The following is a 19,303-nucleotide window of genomic DNA, read 5'->3' on the forward strand; positions in this document are numbered from 1 at the left end:
TGCCGGAGAATTGCGACTCGTTAAATGAAAACTCCAGTAGCTGCGAGAGAAAGGAGTTTGCCAAGCTTCCACGCTCTTAACACACTCTACTTGGCTCACCTTAGACAAGGCTGCAGACTCAACATCAAATAGCTGATTGGACTGGATGGATGTGTCCCACCGTCTAACAAACCTAAGCCTCCCATCGAAAACAGACTTGGGGTGATGTTGATAAATGATGCACTGTGCTTGGTGACTGTTGATGGCTGTTTTGGGTCTTACTTCAGATGAAGTATTTCATGGGCTTATGGTAAATTTGGAAAATTCAAATTATTTGGGGTTTAAAATTAACCTATGGTTTAGAGTTCCCTTACAAAATTGATACATACAGTATTGTACAGCATACAGCACACAAATATAGTGGGGATTATTTAGTTGGATGATTCTTACGTGGTTCTTACGAATTATACATACGTGGTAGCATCAGAGCATTTGGGTGGCCATCATAGCTGCTAGAACAGTACTGCCATCTGGGTTTAATTTGATAACCTATTTAGCATTGATGTGTAGAAGCTACTATAAACATCCACAGAGGTTTAACTATACCATCTGTCCTGGCCTGTATGTACACTTCATTTGCTGTCATACATGGGCAATTAAAAATATGCTTGTTTGTGTATATTTTACTGCAACACACACAATACATGTTGCACAAATACATATTTTTGCAGTCAAATACATTAAGTCACAGGCTCGATCAAGGTTACTTTTTGTTTTGTCTCCATCTTATGCCATGTTTGTCAGCTGGGCAGCATCCTCTTACGCCCTTAATGCATCACAACAAACACGAACATGAAAGTGTTTTTTTTTATTATTATTTTGTGAGTATCTTCTGCTGAATCTTACATGTGAGATTCTCCTATGAGTGTGCTGGCTTTATTCTTTTGTCTGGTTACAGAGAGAACTCCTGCATCTTCAAAGGAGCATCAGCGCCCTTCTTAGATTATCTGAAAGCAAAGATGCCTCATGCACACAACGCTGATAACAATGGAAAAGTTTTCACTTCAAAGTAATCTCCAATTCTAGTTTTCCTCTGCCATGTCTCCGTCCATAAACCGAGCTGAATGGAATGCTTTTTCCGTCTTCATGGCTTTTGAAAGAGGCCTACTGTATGCATGAGCGACAAAATCTGATGCTAAGATTTTGGACTATTCTCACTGTTGCAGTTTGATGACCTATAACTGGACTTACATTGGTCAGGGGCTGTGAGGATGCAGCTCTTACATATCCATTGGAGCCTAGACACCGTAATGCCATTTGATTCAGTACAATGACAGGAGAAATTAGTCACAGCAACTAATATGGGTGTGAGTGGGCTGATGTTTATTTTTTTTTCTTCAATGTGTAGTTTAGTGATTCCCCCTCCCACAGCAAATCAATGCAGGGAAGTAAGACCAATGATTCAGAGTGTTGACTATTTAGCCCATTGGTTCTATAGTGTGTAGGTGACATTTTCGTCATGAGTCACCAGTGCCATCATGTGGTCGGGGAAGGTACTGAGGCTTGGACCACAGACAGCGTTGCTAACGTTCTCCACTCACCATCCTGAACATGTGCATCCTGACAGCGGAGCATTTTAATTGCCTTGATATTACAGTGATATAGTTAGGGGACACATGGTCCACACATGTTTGGAGTTTCCCAAGAGGAGAAAAGGGGAAAACATTAAACATTTCATGTTTGAGAGATCGCTACAGGATGCGTTTCGAGTTGCCATGGAAACAAACTCTCAACAAAATCATTAGAAAGTGCTGATTTAATTTGTTAAATTGTAATTGATATAAAATGTGTCAGTGTAGTTTTCTGAATTTAGTGGTACACTGTCATAATAGAAATGTATTACAATTAAGTCGTTTCATGTTTTTAAACTGAAAGGCAGCTTGAATATCACAGGCCTCACACTGGCCGAGGCTTTAGGCCTACTGAATGCTGTTGTAAAATTGCCTCTTAACATCATCTAAGAAAGGAACGAGTAAACAAGTGTTATCTTTCAGGTGCAATATTGTAGATCTAGAAGCATCTTTTTGTTTACAAAATAAATCTAACTAAACTTTTTAATCACATAGCAGATGGACCTTTTAGATATAACACGCTGTATGTAGGAGTAGGCCTACTTGGTCAGGTCCCTGGCACTGGTCAAATAATTAAGTTACGAGATCATAAAGACTTGTTTCCGATGGAAAAGCGGCGTTGCATTCAAGCCTTTTGGGGAAGTGTAATTACTGCGTATTGACATGTAGCAATGAGGTATGGACCACTGGTCAGACGTTGACAGCATGCTTACAGCTCTAGGTATTCCATATACATAAAATGATTTGTGGACTTCAAAATGAGAGTGGGCAAAGAGGCAGTGAAAAGTGCTGATGCGATTCGGATAGGGTTGTAGCTACTTTGATCAAGTTCATATTTTACACTGCATCACATTGAGCGTCTGTGTGCGCTTAAATGTTTGTGTGCATGAGAGGATTGTATAAGTGTGTGTGTGTGTGTGCGAGAATGTGTGTGTGTGTGTGTGTGTGTGAGAGAGAGAGGGAGTAAGAAAGGGAGCCAGCCAACAGTAGGCCTATACAGCTTAGAGAAGACACTGCCGAAGTGATTTCTACTTCTTTTATTAACACAAAAGCAGGAAACACAGGGGCAGTGGGGGTGTAACGAGATTTACTGACGATGGGGATGGAAGTGCTCGCTGCTAGGGGCTAAGTGGGGGTCCGGCTCTCTGGGCCTACCCATCCGTGGTGAGAGTAAACGCTTCAGAATTCCACCGGCTAATTGAAAGTGCGGCTTTTTAAAACAGAGATTTAATAAACTGAACATCAAAGCTGGTCATTTTTTAACCTGAGCACCTCTGAGGTAAGTGGGAGCAAAATTCATCAGAGCCCTTCTCAGCTCTTTTTCGAGCACCAAGATGACAAACTGTTGCGCTGTTCAGTGTGGTGGCAAGTGCACTAAATATAGCATGACCCCACTCTCTCCCCCTCCTACTCACTCCTACTTTTTTTCTCTCTATCCTTCAAGATGCTGCTTTGTATCTTTAAAGGAAACTACAGCGAAGCCATGGAGCATCCTGTTTGAAAAATGATCCCTATTAATGTGTGCATTGCTCATTATACAATGACTCACACTACAACTGTATCACCTCTTTGCATCAGTATTTCCTTTTATTCCTTCATTGTTTTAAATTCAGATTATTTTTTATTCTGCGTTAGATTACTTTCTCCTTGGGGTGCTGCGACCAGGGGTGGGGGACTTGGGGCTGATGGGTGGGGTGGGAGACTTGGCGGATTGCGGGGCTGGGCTGGGGGTGGCGGACTTGGGAGTGGGGATCACAATGGGGAGAACGGGTGGCAGGATCCTCCTGGCCATGGGCACGGGTTTCATGTCCGGAATCTTGTCTCCATGCTTGTAGACGCTCACGATGACGTCCACTGTCTCGCCGCCGTACTTGTTCTGCACGGTCATGGTATACTTGCCGGAATCCTCCATGCTCACGCCTTTTATGGTGAGGCTGGCGAACTTGCCAGAGTCAATGGAGATGACGTACTGGTCGCCGGGCTCCACTTCCTGGTCATTCTTGCACCAGCTGACCTGTGGCTTGGGGTCTCCGCACACTGTGCAGGTCAGGCTGAGAGTCTGAGCAAAGCAAAAAACGAACCCTTCAGAACATAACCTTCCCTGGCCACGCAATTATAACCCCAATTCAGAAATAGTTGGGACGTTGTGTAAAATGCAAATAAAAACAGAATGTGATAGAATTCAAGTCTTGTAAACCCATATTTGGCAGCAAAAGGCACATAGACAACATATCAAATGTTGAAAATGAAAAATGTGACTATTTTATGGAAAACATATAATCATTTTGAATTTCATGTCAGCAACCTGTTTCGAAAAAAGTTGGGACAGGGAATGTTTACCACTGTGCTGCTTTACCTCTTCATTTAACAAAATTCTGTAAATGTTTAGGAACTGAGAAGACCAGTTGAGTTTTGAGAATAAATGTTGTTCCATTCCTGTCTGATATAGGATTTCAGTTGCTCAACAGTATCATGTTAATCAAGTTTTTCATACCATGATGCACCTAATTTGACAGGTCTGGACTGCAGACAGGCCATTTTAGCACCTGGACTCTATAGAGAAATACTGTTTAAATATGTGCAGAATTCATTTTGGCATTGTTTTCCTGAAATATTCAAGATCTTCCCTGAAAAAAAACATTGCCTGGATGGCAGTATATGTTGCTCAAACCCTGTATACATCATTCTGAATTGATTGTGCCTTGCCAGATGTGCAAGATGCCCATGCTGTAGCCACTAATGCACCTCCACACCATCATAGATGTTCAATTCGAATTGAGGACCAAAACAAGTTGGAAAGGTTGGATGCTTGGATAGGCCCTCTCCTCTTTAGCCCATCTGAGGTCCAAAAGACCACGGCCATCCAATTTGTTTTTCCGCTCTTTCCCTTGTTTGCAAAGATTTCTCTGGATTTTCTGAATGTTTTAATAATATTATGTCCTGTAGATGATGAACTCCCCAAATACTTCACAATTTCATGTTAAGAAGCTTTCAAATTACATTGTTTCATCATTTGTGCACACAGGTTTACACAGAGTGATGTCAGGATGCTTTTGATGTCTACTTGCACACTGCTAGCACTCTAACTTCCGTGACCATCCTTCCAGCTGTGCAACACAGCACTAATGCTGATGCTTGCTCGGAATGAAATATTATTGTTTCATTTTCTTTTCGGCGTGCATAATTTAACTCCACTCAACGCTTCAGAATGCTGCATAAATCCACAAGGGTAATACTAAAAATGTAATATCTCAAGGCCCTTGGCCATCTGAGTCCTACACACCACTGTGATCCTAAATCAGCAAGTTGCTGAGATTAAAACTGAATAAGAAATATTGACCTGCTAATGCGGCTTTAATTTAAAAAAAAAAAAAAAAAAAAAAAAAAATGCAGCTCTGACACATAATCACAAATGCCTGCTTAGACGTTTTCCTGACAGGTTTCCCATAACAGTCTGACAAAGGGTGTCCCGCCCCTCTCCCCAGCAGGCAAACAGTGGCGTGATGAGTGACCCACAAAATTGTGGGGGACGACGACATGATAAACCCAACCTTGGCTTATTGATAAATCATTGCACAGCTTGCCCATTTCCCCTCACCTTGAACCCAAGGTGTTTTTCCTTGTCTCTGAATTATTCACCTTGGTGCTGCTGCCCCCTCCCCCCAAGCCATGACTAGCCCCAGCATCCACAAGAAATTGTGTTGTGGACCAACTGGCTGATGCCACATAGACCTTTGGAAATAAATCAATACTTCACGTCTCACCTTCTTCTCCATGATGGTGACCACATCTGGGAGACCACCACAGACCTTACCACGATCTGAAAACACACACACACACACACACACACACACATACACATACACATGTGTGTTAGACCTATTTTTTTCCAGATTTATTTATCTATCTGTCTGCCAATTTTTTTGCTTAACTAAGTCTGCGGGGGGATATTGCTAAAAAAGCCACCAGCTATTGCCGTAAGCCAGAGAACATACTCACTCTTTTCAGCATATGCCTCGGCTCTGGAAGGTGAGAGAAGAATGGCATTGTTAGTGGAGTCATTAGCACAGAGTAATATGTTACCCATGGTCTGACTAGCTGTGCACATGCTCTGCATTGCTAAAAAAAAACCCTCATCTCTACCTCGCCTCATCAAAGACTGAGCGCTGAGCCCTACACAGTTCACACAACAGAACACATGCTGCTCTTACTTGAGTCTCTGGAATTCTGCATAGGCGTTATCATAGACTGCAGAGAGAGAGAGAGAGAGAGAGAGAGAGAGAGAAACACAGATTAAAGTGAAGTGTTAATGGAAAGGGATAAAAATTTGCTTTCTGCTTCAGTTCCTGGAGCCAATTCTCCAGGAGGCAACAGTGCTAGAGCGGGAGGGACAAAAATAAAATAATACAAAATAATTTCTCATAATTTTAATGGCATTGTTTTTCTGCCGTGGCCCAGAAATAGGACTTGCTCATTACTGTCACCATCCCACCAATCGCATGACCTGTCAGAGGCCAGCCCTTGATTATGTTTGTCATCAAACAGTCTGTTGACTGACTCCAGCCTGCGCTGGGATGGCACCTTTGATATCGAACCCCCCCCCCCCCTCCCTTTTCCCTCTGCAAGTCCATCCCCAGATGTGCCTAAATATGCTTCCCCTGCGATTCTGTGTAAGCAGCTGCAACCATGGCCCTTTCCTTTCAATCACAAACACACAAGAGCAGGTGAACAGAATGGAACGGAATAGAACGGAATAGAAGAGAACGGATTAGAATAGAATAGAATAGAATAGAATAGAATAGAATAAAGTGGAGCAGAGCTCTATTCAGATAGAGGAAATATATTTCTTGGCGGAAGAATGATTATCTATGAATAAGTCGTTACATTTCTTGTTGCTGTGCCTTTACTTTATAAAACTTTGCCAGGTATTTATAGCAACAGTTTTAGGAAAGTGTTGTGCCTAACAACGCCCCTTAGCTGTTGTCAAATCAGTGTAACCTACAGTACGGCCTCTCGGGGCTTATTGCTTAATTAGAAAATGCCAATAACTGTTTCCCTAAGCCTAACACTTTATGACATTTTACAGACTAAACAAATTGATTATTTGAGAATATAATAAATTAATCTACCATAGAATCTGTCATTTGTTGCAGCCCAATGTGAGAGTGGCCTCACTCAGTGATATGGGTTTGGCCATATCACAATGGATCCAGATCCACAAGTTCCTGGGAGTGTCCTCTAAAAATGGATTTGGTGGATTTCAATAAACCTAAACCTGGGGCAGGTGCAACATAACTATTCAACAAACTCCTTTATGGAGATTTATCTATATTGTGTTGTGCCAAGCATTACTCGCCAGCTTATGAGACTGCTTATATTCAAACTGTCCTTCACATGATAAGGCTAACAGTAAGCTCCATCATTGAAGACAGTGGGAGGAAAACAAACCCTTTTCACAGACCACACTCCTTCAGGGATTATTATTCATTAAAGATTCTTAGGGGGCAAAGTCTCAAACCTCCACCCAGGCTTACTGGTGGTAAACCATACATACTGTATTCCCCCTAAAACACTGTTGGTTTAATCAGAATTCTGGATAGCAAATTTGCACTTATGATGGCATGCCAATGTAATAATTATCTGTGCAAATGTATATACGCATATGTGTATGTATACATTACTCACGTTGTCCAGAGAAGTCCATGGTACGAGTATATGTCTTCTCAGCGTCTGTAATCTGAATGTGATAAACACCCTTGTCCTTGTCAACAGGCTCGACAATCTCTAAGGATGCCATGGCTGGGGTGCCGCCAATTCTAAGTCTCTCAGAGGCAGACAGTTTGGTGTCCCTATAACAATACAGAGGGATATAGAGAAGTATATATAGTGAGTTTTAATACTCAGCAGAAACACACGCACACGCACACACACACACACACACACACACACACACACACACACACACACACACACACACACGCACACACACAAGAATAATAATAAGACAAAATAGATTAGTGTGCTTCCACTGCTTCCTTGATTCTTTTTGTCGGCCAAGCCATGAAGAAAAAGCTTTTTACAGTTCAGCAGAGAGTTGAAGATATTTTCAGATTATTTCTTCTCTGTCTGATTGCCTGAAAATAACCTCTCACACCAATAGTGCCTACGCAGCCTATACAACCTATGTCGTCTATCCTAAGGTAGGTCAAGCTGTTTACCACTCCTCTGATTCTAATTTATCCTAACCATGCAGCAACATATTCAAAACAGGTATCCAGTATTGCTGTTGTGGTACTGACAACATAAGAGGGAAGAGGGAAGACTTGAAGCAGCCACTTCAAAATGAGATTGAAGGCCCACGCATGTGTTGACAAAACTGACTCTCACTTGACGTGGGGTTGTAAAGAACGGCTCTACTCGGAGACCCAGGGCAAAATGCTTATCCTTCATGTCGGTATTCTGCTGGGTACATGATCCGCCCTTGGGCAAAGCATTAGGTAACTTGAAATCTGATAAATCTGCATTGTATCAGAACATGGTGGAGAATACATACACACAAATGCAATCTCCTGTCACCACTATTTTTCCCTGATTCCTTCCTTGCCTCACACAAAAGGCGGTTTCAGAGCGACTCTGAAGTCATGTTTAAAGGTGCAGTGCAACTTGTGCCTTTGGGGACGTCAGCCACGTAGCTTTTCATTCATGTGGATTTCTATATTTCCCTCTCTCACTCACACACTCTCAACGGCACAGGAAAACTATGAAAATGTATAATAATATACAGCGTTTTTACATTGTTACATTTACATTTTCCCCATTCAGTTGCCAGGTAACCCCAGCACACAAATGCTTTTCTTAGTGAGACCTCTTGAATAAAATGATGTGCAAATGAATAGATGAATAAATAAATAAGCTTAAAAAAAAAGACTCATACTTTTGCAGCCACTGGATTTTCATCTCCTCTGTGTAGTACTTCATGCGGCACTGGAGCATGATGCCCTCAGCAGTGCTGTGGACGTTCAGCTCGGCCGCAGAAGATCCTGGGGAGACAGGAGGGGAAAGGGGGGGGGTCACCCACTCAAGCTCATCTGGGCTGACAATTAGTCTCTCCGTCTTATGAGGTATCAACAGAGGGTGTGTGAAGGTGTGTGTATGTGTGTGTGAGTGTGTGTGTGTGTGTGTGGGGGGTGCACTCCATAATGAGACTAACTGGTGATTGCTTTCACGAATAGGTTGCAGCTCCTGGGACGGCCTGTGTAGATGAAAACCCTCGTCGTGGTGACAGGAACAAATTAGTTACTCACTCACCGGTTCATAAAGGTGACCTGTGTTGTTCCCTTAAGAATGGGATCGTTTTTTTAATGAGCCGCTCAGCTTCCTCTGCCCAATTTGTGGCAAACAAAAAGGTTCTCCAGGAACTATGTACCTAGCAACGAGAGAACCAAGCAATACCCTGATGCTATCGCCTGAATGTCTACATATTGTGCATATTCTCGAGGATTACAGCACTAAATTTGCATTATGACACAGAAGACTGTAGTGTAGCTTTAGTATATGCACAGCCTAGCTGTTTGTGTGCTATTTCATTATACATTAGGTCCTCCTGATTTATGCCACAGATTTTCAAACACATAATGCACAAAGAGATAAACTGAGGGTTACATTCTTCATATGTGGTCAGAACCAAATATTGGATTGTAAGCGGGCGGATGTAGGAGGATTTGAGGATTTTAAGACTTTGCACCTCGGTGCACCACTTGAAATATGGCCACAAGTAAACATGCGTCATACTGGTAAACCTGCAATTTTATCATTGTTATCCTCTGCCGTGAGTTGCAAGTCAATACATTTACAAACAGCAACCATGAAAACAAACTCATCAATCCAGACAAGCTGAACATCAATAAGACTGTCATATAAAAGCCTTTCAAGAGGAGAAACATAACAGATTGCAATGTGATACACTTCATGTATGCTATGGGGGAAACACGTGTGAAATAAAAATATAACATGGTACCTACCAGCCAGACGAGTTAGGTCATTGATGACATTATCAAAAGCTGTAACAAAAAACATGAATAAGGCCTGTTAAGCCCTGATAAGGCCTGACATGAAAGTGAATACGCACTGCTGTAGAATGTCCATGAAATAAATGTGTGGTTTAAGTCAAAGAGCATGTTAGCATGTTGATTTACCTTCACCAGAGATGTTGATGTGAGACTCGTCTTTTCCTCTGTCATCACTGATAGAAGCCTTGTAAACGCCAACATTTTTCTTGGAGAACTATAAACACACACACACACACACACACACACACACACACACACACACACACACACACACACACACACACACACATACACACACACACCAAACTCAGTGAGGCATGTGGTGAGACAGTGAAAGGTAGTAGTTGGCAGCAATCACTGAAGCATCAGCGCTTAAGACAGATTTGTTCCAGTACAACATCGCCTTGCAAACAACTCTGAGTGGTTTGACCAAAATGCTCTGAAATAACATGTACTACATACGCTACACCAAATACAGGTGCATTATGAAAATTTCACTGGCTGAACAAATGATGCAAACCACTGATTTTAATGCTTTCAGTTGACTGCATAAAAGGGCTTGTGATTGCTTGAAATACCATAATCACGGTCTATTGTCCAGGATACAGTGAAAACCATGTATTTCCAGCTCAGCTGAATATCCCACAGTTTGACCTATTGTTTTCATAAATGGTTTGTTTTTTTGAACTGCATCCACATTTTTCTCCAAGATGCACTCGGCCAAATATTTGGGTCTATGCATGTGAGTTGGGCTGTATTCCCATGTAGACTCACACACTTCCACACCACATTCACAGAACACGCCGCCTGATGACCAGGAATGTTAGGGAGGAACAGTGGAAGCCCAGGCATCACACTCAATGTTATGGTCACGGTTGCAGTTTGTTTTAGAACATGAAAAGGGAAACTGACAACTGGGATTTGTGTGTCATGTTACAGCACACCCTCTCCCCACAACATCCAGGCCCAAACAGACAACCCCCCCACACACACACACACACAGGCCCTTCACGCCTCAGAGGCCACGAGAGAGAGAGAGAAAGAAAGAGAGAGAGAAAGAAAGAGAGAGAGCGGGAGAGAGAGGACCAGTTACCAAGGCGAGGGGGAGCTTGCACACTCCAGATGTTAGGTCTGCCGGCACATCAGGGACGATTTCGGCGCCGTCCTTAGACCAGTGGAAGACGGACTCCTTCTTTAGATTAGCCACCTGCATAAAGAGACGCAGACAGACAGAGAGAGAGAGAGAGAAAAGAGAGGAGGATAAGGAGGAGCCACCATGAACCAGGGACAAAAGTGTCCAAGCAGATTGGAAATGGCAGTGGCGTCGACACTAGCGCCATCTGTCACACTGTTGCTCTGACGCCTCTCGGCACAGGGAGAACAATGATGATCCCTGTGACGAAGATGAATTGCGCTGAGAGCATTAGTCATTTAGATAGGCATCAGCGATAACTGAGGCCATTATTTTCACTCAGTCTTTTGGCAAATGTAATGGTGGGGGGGCTGCGAGTGGGGCGAGCGCCTGACTTGCCTTGCAAACGAGGGAGACGGAGCAGTCATCGCCGACGTGAACAGAGAGGAACTCGCTGAAATGGGGACCTGGGGAGAATTACAGATCACATTCCAGCCCTTTGTTCTTGAGCCAACTAACATCATGAGCGCACAGGAAAGATAGCAAATTAACTTACTGAGGTTGCAGTTTTTCTTTCAAAACAGGCATAAATTACAAAGATTATGCAACTATTACTGCACTGTAATTTCCGAGAAACGGTGGTAGTTAGTGTTCTTCCAGCATACCTTCCTTGACTCTGATGTACTCCTTTCTCTGATATTCAGCCTCGGCCAAGGCAGCCTTGAAAGCTGAAATCGCCCAAAGAAACAACAAAAGGATCAGAATCTGTCAATGCCACACTTCACCTGGCGCTATACCCCATGTCAACATCCCAGCTGATTGGCACTGGGTAACCCTGAGACAGGTGAGCTTACCATCGCCAATAAGCACCAGGGAGGACTGGGCCTTGGCCTTGCCGTCCTGGATCTGAACAGTGAAGGTGCCCTCGCTCTCCTCTGTGAAATGGTCCCAAATCATCTCAATGACGCCAGTCGCGGCATCATGGCTCATCTTGGTTTCCTGTGAGAGCAGAGGAGAGTTTTTCAATTCATTTTTTTTTTTTTCATTTCGGATTTTCAAACCAAATGAAGGAAGAAAGAATCATCTCTTGATTGCACTGGTGAAATAAATTTGCTCTCCAGGGACTGGTGTTTAGGGAGTATCCCCTTTTTTTTAAAAATATGTTGCTCCTGGCCTGCTTTCGTCTTGTCATGACTGCTCTAAAACAGTCAGTGAACAATGGAGAGCACACTGGGCTAGGCCGCTGGATGGGCTGCATTTCCAATTTTCGACAGCAGAAACATCACAGCCACATAGGCATGCTAAACAAATGCCATTTCTTCGCTTTCTTCTCTTTCTCTTCTCTTCTTTTTCCCCTTTCTCTCTCTCTCTCTCTCTTTCTTTTTTCTCTCTCTCTCTCTCTCTCTCTCTCACCTGGCAGTTGGCAAGCTCCTTGTTGTTGGCGAAGAACTTGTAGGTCACGGCAGAGGAGATGCTCTCAGCCTGCACCCAGAAGCGCACGCGACCCCTCTCCAGGATCTTGTATGCCATCTCTGCCTTCATAGGAATAACTGACAGGGGGAGAGACAGAGAGAGGTGGCTGTGGCGGCAACGGCACGTCACTATGGCTCAGGGAAATTTCAATCCAGAAGCCTTCTAAATAAACATTTAGACAGCCAAGGGGATCAGCTGACATTAGAAGTAATGTGTGTGGAAGACGTCAGCATTTTTGAGAGACAACATACCTCCTTGTTTTGTTCAGATAACTGGCAATAATGGCCCCGTGAGCACACACATATATGCAGTATACTATTAACAGTATCTTATTAATATTTAATGGGTGCTATTGAGGAAAAGCTCTACAGATTAGTGTTATGTGCATGCACCAGTGGTGTGCACTAAAGATGGTGATATGGAGAGAGCTTGCTTACTTGGGTTGCGGATGTCGTAGCTCAGAGCCAGCATTTTCTGCATCTCTGCAATGGAGCATGGCATTCATAAATGATAATAAAATCAACATTTTACTGTGTGTAATCATTTTATGATTATAGTCATTTGCTATTGCCATCTAGAAAAGCATCTAGAGTGTGGGTATTTGAGTGTGTGACTGTGACTGTGACTGTGACTGTGAGTGTGTGTGAGTGTGTGTGTGTGTGTGTGAGAGAGAGAGAGTGTGTGTGTGTGTGTGTTTCCATAGCACTGCATCAGCCCACACACAGTATAATAGTATTAATAAATAACAATCTGGTCATAATATATTTACAGGCCTTACCTTCTGCAGATATTTTGTAGCTGGCTGAGGCACCATCTGTATGTGTAGCAACGACTGAGAATGTTCCCACATCCTCCTTGTCAGGATTCTTGAAAAGCAGTGTTGAGCTAAAGAAAAAGAGGGGGGGGGCACAGGTAAATTCAACACATAACCCAAACAGTATGAGTGCTGCTTAATAATCACACTGGACCTGCATTGACACATTGATGCTAATTCTTACGTGCTGCCTTGTGTCTTCACAACAACTCCCTTGGAGAAGTCAGTGATCTGCTTGTAGGACTTCTTCCACACAAACTCAGTCTTCTCAGTCATCTGACAACTCTCGAACGACAGATAAACGTCGCCTGTGTTCTCGTCCACACCACACTTCATCTCCTGGGTGCCTTTGAAATGAGAGGGAGACATGTAGGAGGTTGATTGACAACGAAGCTATGTCTTTCTTTTTTTTAAAGGAAAGGCTGAGATGGAGCTTTTGTGTGCATGGGGGATTTGCATGTGGTAGTTTCCTTTTTTCTGACTTAGTCGGCTCTTTATTTCAGGGTTGGCACTCAGCAATAGCATATCTCTTGGCCAGTTCCTGCCTGCTATTGTTTTTCTCCCATTCACTCTGACAAGAGCCTCACCACATGACTCTATACTGCACCCTGCTGGCCAAAGCTGGTAGAAGCACACCAGCTCAAAAAATAAAAACATTTGACACCTTCTGATGAGTCAGAGGCTTTTTTTTCCCCCCACACACAAATGTTCCTTATCGACTCACACACAGACGACTCCTCCCTGGGACTGTTGAAATCACTCACTGATGTGTCATACCCTTCCACCACAACCCAGCTCTCCACACAGATTATCCTATTCTCATACAGAGGAAACTCCTGAGTAAAATGAATATCATATTATATATATTATATAATATATACACATACACACACACACACTCCTCTATTTATTTCTCTGGAACACAAAGTGGTGCTCCCTTCTGTATCAGGTGGGGTGGGATGGGACTCTTTCTCTCATCTCTCTCTTGCTCTCTCGCTCTCTTTCTCTCTCTCTCATGCTTTCATGTTCTTTAATATCTGCCCAGGCTTGAAATGAGCATCCCGCTGGCGCGCAAGCTTACCTGGCAGCGCCTTGGCAATCACTGGGTCGGAGGGGCCTGATGGCGTGCCAAGGCCCTCTGCGTTCTCCGCACGCACCCTGAACACGTAGGACGCGCCAGCCTCCAAGCCAGACACCTGAGCAGAGCAAGTCACAGGTAAAGAACAGTGGGAGACTGCATACTAAAGCAGCAGTGAGAAAAGGCAGATAATGAGAGGCAGGTGTCTTGTGTTGTCTTCTTTTATTTGCAGTCGCAAAATACAGGGGCATTTTACACCGATCCTCTCTAGAGGACGTTAGTTACCTTGACGTAGCGGTGATTGACGGCTTTTTCGTTGGCGGCGGTCCACGTGCTTGAGCCGGACTTGGCGAACTCCACCACGTAGCCAGTGACGGCACTGGCGCCAGTGTACACCGGAGCCTTCCACTCCACCACCAGAGAGGTGTCCCTGATCTCACAGAAGGTCATGTCATATGGAGGACCTGTCAATCACAACAACAACTGCACTAAGAACGCAGCAAAAACAGCATGTGACAATAACTTTTCAAACAACACATAGTTAAGAGACCCATCCTGAAGGTGCTTGTTAAATAGCTCATTTTGAATGCATGCCATGGGCAAGTCCTGTCAACACAATATTTCATTATGCAGACAGCTTGAGTGTGATCGTGATGACAAAGGAAAGCAACCTGGACAGCATGGTAATTTGAGCAGCTTTACGGCATTTCGCAGTTGGTCTTACCTGGCTCTGCCATCTTCCAGGCGGTACACTGGAAGGTACTGCTGGGTTTGGAGGCAGCGCCAAGTCCAGCAAGACTCTGCCCGTAAATCCTGAATTTGTAAGACGCACCCGCGGTCAAATTCTCAACCTACAAAAAGATCACCAGAGCTATTAAGAGAGTTGTACTCACACTATATGCTGTTGGTGCTACAGTACAATCTAATAAGTATATAAATGTGGAGGAGTAAGTCAGGCCTACCTTGTAAATTCTCTCTGTGATAGGGGGGATGTTCACTTCCTGCCAGACGTTCTTGGCCAGGTTGCTCTTGTCGATGTAATACTCACTAACTTTCGCACCACCTGACTTCAAAGGACGCTTCCAGTTCAGAACCATGGAAGTTCCATCACAGCTCAGCAGACAGATGTCGTAAGGAGCAGATGGTGTTTCTGCAGTGAACATGGAAGGATTAAACGCTGTCATTACAATACACTGTACGTCCAGGGAAAAGTCAGACAGCTTTGCTCTTGACAGGCCCATTCTCATCACAAAAAAAAGAATATCCTGCTTTTTTTTTTTTTTAAAAAGAAAGAAAAAAGGATTCTTCCAATCCGTTTCACACCAGAACCCCCATTTATAATGGTCCCAGAGGTTTATGCATAATCTCTTATTATGCAGAATCCTTTTATCAATTTTGTTTGTCAGAGGAAAACACCCATACCATCGTTTACAAATCGATTTCCCAACATCCCAGATGTCTAACAGGCAACGATTTTATCAGGTTGATCACCAATCTGTGATCATCCCTATTTAATTTTTCAATAGACTTGTTTGCTCTTTAAGCACCTGACCAAATTGATGGGAGTTTCTCTATTCTCGCATTGCATATTAATATTGATCCAGCTCCTAGTGTTTGCCTTTAATTTATATCCATGGCTGTTTGAACAGTTGTTTAAACACTCAGCATTGATGCTTCAAAAATGCATGGTTTGCCAAGCAATGACCAATCTAATCTATGAGACAGCTTGACTCTTGAAGTGACAAGTCTTTAATCTTAGGCATATATGGTAAATTACTAATTTAGAGGGGAAAAGAAGGTGCTATAATAGTGTGATGAGTAGTAGTCCTTCACAGATTTGTGAAATATTACACGCTGACACTGACATTACGCTGACATCTGTATTCTAACAGGACCAATTTAGAGGTTTATTTCCTATGTTTTTGTTGATACCTCACTCCGAGATGAACCTGATAAAATAATATTTATCTATACTACATAATATGCATACACATACATATATGTATATATATGTGTGTGTGTGTGTGTAAGTATGAGTGGGTTAATTATTGCGTATATCCATAGCATGTATGTGTCTGGAAGAATGTGTGTGTGTGTGTGTGTGTGTGTGTGTGTGTGTGTGTGTGTGTGTGTGTGTGTGTGTGTGTGTGTGTCTTAGGTGTACATGTGCAAGTGTGTGCACATATGTGTGTGTGACTGAGTACGGTGGTGGCAGAGGTGGCCAGCTGAACATTTTCAATTTCCAGGCTGGCATCGGTCTTGTCTCGAAGAACATCAAACATAATTCATCAGACCACATTTGCAAACACAGCCTCTGATACCCTCCCTCCACCAATACTCACTGAGAGCTGCACGCACAAGGATGGGGGCTGACTCCTGGGATTCATCACTAAGCCCCAGCTCATTGATGGCTTGAACACGGAACACATAAGTCTCACCAGTAGTCAGGCCTTGAACCACGAACCTAAACAAACCAGGGGAGAGGATATTTCAGGGCGCACATCAATAATGAGGAGGAGGAGAGTTATGAGGTCATCTCTTAACCATGGGAGAAAACGGCTGCGCTGAACTCACGCATGGTGTACTATTTGTGCATGTGTGTGTGTGTGTGTGTGTGTGTGTGTGTGTGTGTGTGTGTGTGTGTGTGTGTGTGTGTGTGTGCGTGCATGTGTGTTATGCAAATCTACTGGAAGATAATCAGCACAATGTTCTTCTTCTAGGAGTTTATGAGAGGCATGGTGAATCACAATGCTTGCCATCTTTAAAATTTAAATAGTTTTCCATCTGTTTCCTCGAACAAGGAGACAAGGTCAGGAGTATCATCACTAAAGCATTTCATAAAATAATTGAGTCCAACAGCACTGAGAAGGACACACTCTAATATCATGACATTCACATTCAGGTTTTTAATGAAAGCGCACAAATGAAATGGATAAACAAAAACAAACAAACAAAGATAAGAAACAACATACTTGGTTTTCTTGTTTGGCTTGTGATTGGCTGAAGCCCAGTCCTTGGATCCCTTGACGCACGAGTCGATATAATACCCGATGAGGTTGTTGGGCTCTTTTGGAGGGGCCCACTGAATGAGGACCGAGGTATCAGTTTCCCTGGTGGCGACGACCTGACCCGGAGCGGACGGCACACCTATCGGATCAAACACCCCGTGCGTTAAAAATCGGGGGGGGGGGAAATGGGCTCATTATTTTTAATTAACTACAACGGCAGTGCCATCCTGCACCACAGCGGCCCACAGTTGTTTTTTTTTAATTATTTTATTTTAAATGAGGTCAGAGATTTTTGGCATTAATTAAATCACCCTGAAGCCGTCTCTTACCCTTGAGCTCCTGGGTCTGAATAGGCTTGGAGGGCTCAGAAGGTGCGCTGGTGCCGTACATGTTGGCCGACAGTGCTCGGAACTGGTACTCTTTGCCCTCGGCCAAGTCAAACACGGCGTACCGGGGGGATCTCACTGGCACTTGAGTATTCACCCTCTGCCAAGCACCGCTTCCCACCAGAGTCTGGGGAAAATGAGGTCAAAATAAACCTCCCAAAAATCTCGTTCAAATAAATAAGGATAGATATGAAGTGACAGAGTTCTTCAGTGACAAACAAGCCAGCTTGATAATCACTGTAGAAAGTGACGTTAGCTCCGTTGCAATATGGTGCACCCGTGTACCCCATACCCACAGGTGAGACAAAGACAAACCTTCTCGATGTAGTACCACATGGGGGCGCGGTCATGATAGGCAGGTGGAGTCCAGCTGAGCACGACATATGTTCGGTCGGCCTCGGAGGCGTGGATGTTGGAGGGCACCCCGGGCGCTTTTCCCTCAGCTAGAGACGAAGCACATCAGACCGAATTACTGTCCTCATCCGAGGCGAGCACGCAGCCATGCATTACCTCTAGGAAATGTCAGCTGCAATGTCACAGGGTCTGCACTTCCAAGTTACACTAATGGCATCCGATGGTTGCTACACACACTGTGGTGTGTATTTTGTGGCACATGCTGAAAGCTCTGGGGCAGGTTGATGTGTTCATTTCAGTTTGGGGGAAAAGGGAGGGTGTGCCTCAGTGCATATGGCAAGAGTAGAAATCTGCAGTAAATATGCTGTACATCTAGCATGGAACCCACATGACAGAATGCCAATCAAAATACCAGTGAGTGGGCTGGCACTATCGACTTTGGAAAGAGCTATGGAAATGAACTGAATAAAAGGAGGAAAATTAATTAACTTGCAATGTTGTTGAGTCATCAGATTATTCCATGTCTTTTGTGTCGAACATGAAATAAAAATTGAATTCTAAATTGACTCCATTTCACTTTGAGCCAGAGCTGAATAAGAAGTAATTGTGGTCCAAAAACTGAGGCAGAACCAAGCTGAAATGAGGGTGACATGTTGCACCTCTGGAAAAAGAGATACCACAGATGGCTCTATGCTGCCTTCCTGATGGAATTCTCATCAAAACCTAATTAGCACCTCTCAGATGAGATCCAATTATAGACTGCATAATTATTGCTAATTATTGAAAAAGAAAAAAAGAAAATAAATAAACATGGAAAGAATATGGAAACGTGACTGTCGCTAAAGCTCAAATTGTAAAATATATCTAATAATGACTACCTGTACCATAAACACCATAATGAGCTCAGACATATATAAACACATGACTCACTGATTTGTGAACAGTATACTACCTTCAAGGTCATCAATGTAAGTCACAACATCAAGTTTGCCGCCCAACTTTGTGACTGAAAAATCAGAAAAAGACACAAGTTATGAATACTATCAGTTGCTGTAGACAATGCACTGCTGCAAAGAGTAAAACGCATGAAAAGCCATCCTGCTGCAAGGCTCCTGTATTACCTTGAAGTCTATCAAATTCGGTCGGATCCAAAGCAGCGATAGGTTCGGACATTCTGGAAGGCCTACTGATGCCGTGAGAGTTGACGGCTCTGACCCGGAAGTAGTAGGAGTGTCCCTCAAACAGGCCGGACACTGGGTATTTGCAGATCTTGATGGGGGAGTCGTTACACTGTGTCCAGTTCTCAGTGCCAACCTCACATCTGGCAGAGGAAGCAGACAGGTCAGTAAACAAGAGACCATCTGGTCGAGGCAGCCCAA

At 43.5% G+C, this 19,303-nt stretch overlaps 1 protein-coding gene across 3 annotated transcripts in view; it reads right to left on the reverse strand.

Annotated features, from left to right (window-relative positions):
* Nucleotides 1-3,171: 3,171 nt before the first annotated feature.
* The window catches only part of myom2b (myomesin 2b), a 31,779-nt gene continuing 15,647 nt past the window's right edge, over nt 3,172-19,303 (reverse strand). For all 3 annotated transcript variants that reach the window (XM_048269898.1, XM_048269899.1, XM_048269900.1), the window contains 26 exons: nt 19,046-19,245; nt 18,877-18,930; nt 17,886-18,013; nt 17,514-17,697; nt 17,149-17,323; nt 16,519-16,640; nt 15,139-15,326; nt 14,901-15,027; nt 14,462-14,640; nt 14,180-14,294; nt 13,283-13,445; nt 13,063-13,169; nt 12,722-12,766; nt 12,225-12,361; nt 11,666-11,810; nt 11,477-11,539; nt 11,211-11,278; nt 10,773-10,886; nt 9,806-9,893; nt 9,632-9,670; nt 8,545-8,650; nt 7,296-7,459; nt 5,822-5,858; nt 5,610-5,632; nt 5,375-5,430; nt 3,172-3,669 (listed from right to left, as the gene is read on the reverse strand). In XM_048269898.1, coding sequence (XP_048125855.1) covers nt 3,247-3,669; nt 5,375-5,430; nt 5,610-5,632; nt 5,822-5,858; nt 7,296-7,459; nt 8,545-8,650; nt 9,632-9,670; nt 9,806-9,893; nt 10,773-10,886; nt 11,211-11,278; nt 11,477-11,539; nt 11,666-11,810; nt 12,225-12,361; nt 12,722-12,766; nt 13,063-13,169; nt 13,283-13,445; nt 14,180-14,294; nt 14,462-14,640; nt 14,901-15,027; nt 15,139-15,326; nt 16,519-16,640; nt 17,149-17,323; nt 17,514-17,697; nt 17,886-18,013; nt 18,877-18,930; nt 19,046-19,245 — 3,250 coding nt within the window. In that variant the 3' untranslated portion in view covers nt 3,172-3,246. The remainder of the gene's footprint in view (nt 3,670-5,374; nt 5,431-5,609; nt 5,633-5,821; nt 5,859-7,295; nt 7,460-8,544; nt 8,651-9,631; nt 9,671-9,805; nt 9,894-10,772; nt 10,887-11,210; nt 11,279-11,476; nt 11,540-11,665; nt 11,811-12,224; nt 12,362-12,721; nt 12,767-13,062; nt 13,170-13,282; nt 13,446-14,179; nt 14,295-14,461; nt 14,641-14,900; nt 15,028-15,138; nt 15,327-16,518; nt 16,641-17,148; nt 17,324-17,513; nt 17,698-17,885; nt 18,014-18,876; nt 18,931-19,045; nt 19,246-19,303) is intronic.

Source organism: Alosa alosa, chromosome 18 (genome assembly GCF_017589495.1).
Source record: "Alosa alosa isolate M-15738 ecotype Scorff River chromosome 18, AALO_Geno_1.1, whole genome shotgun sequence".
Classification (NCBI taxonomy): Eukaryota; Metazoa; Chordata; class Actinopteri; order Clupeiformes; family Clupeidae; genus Alosa; species Alosa alosa.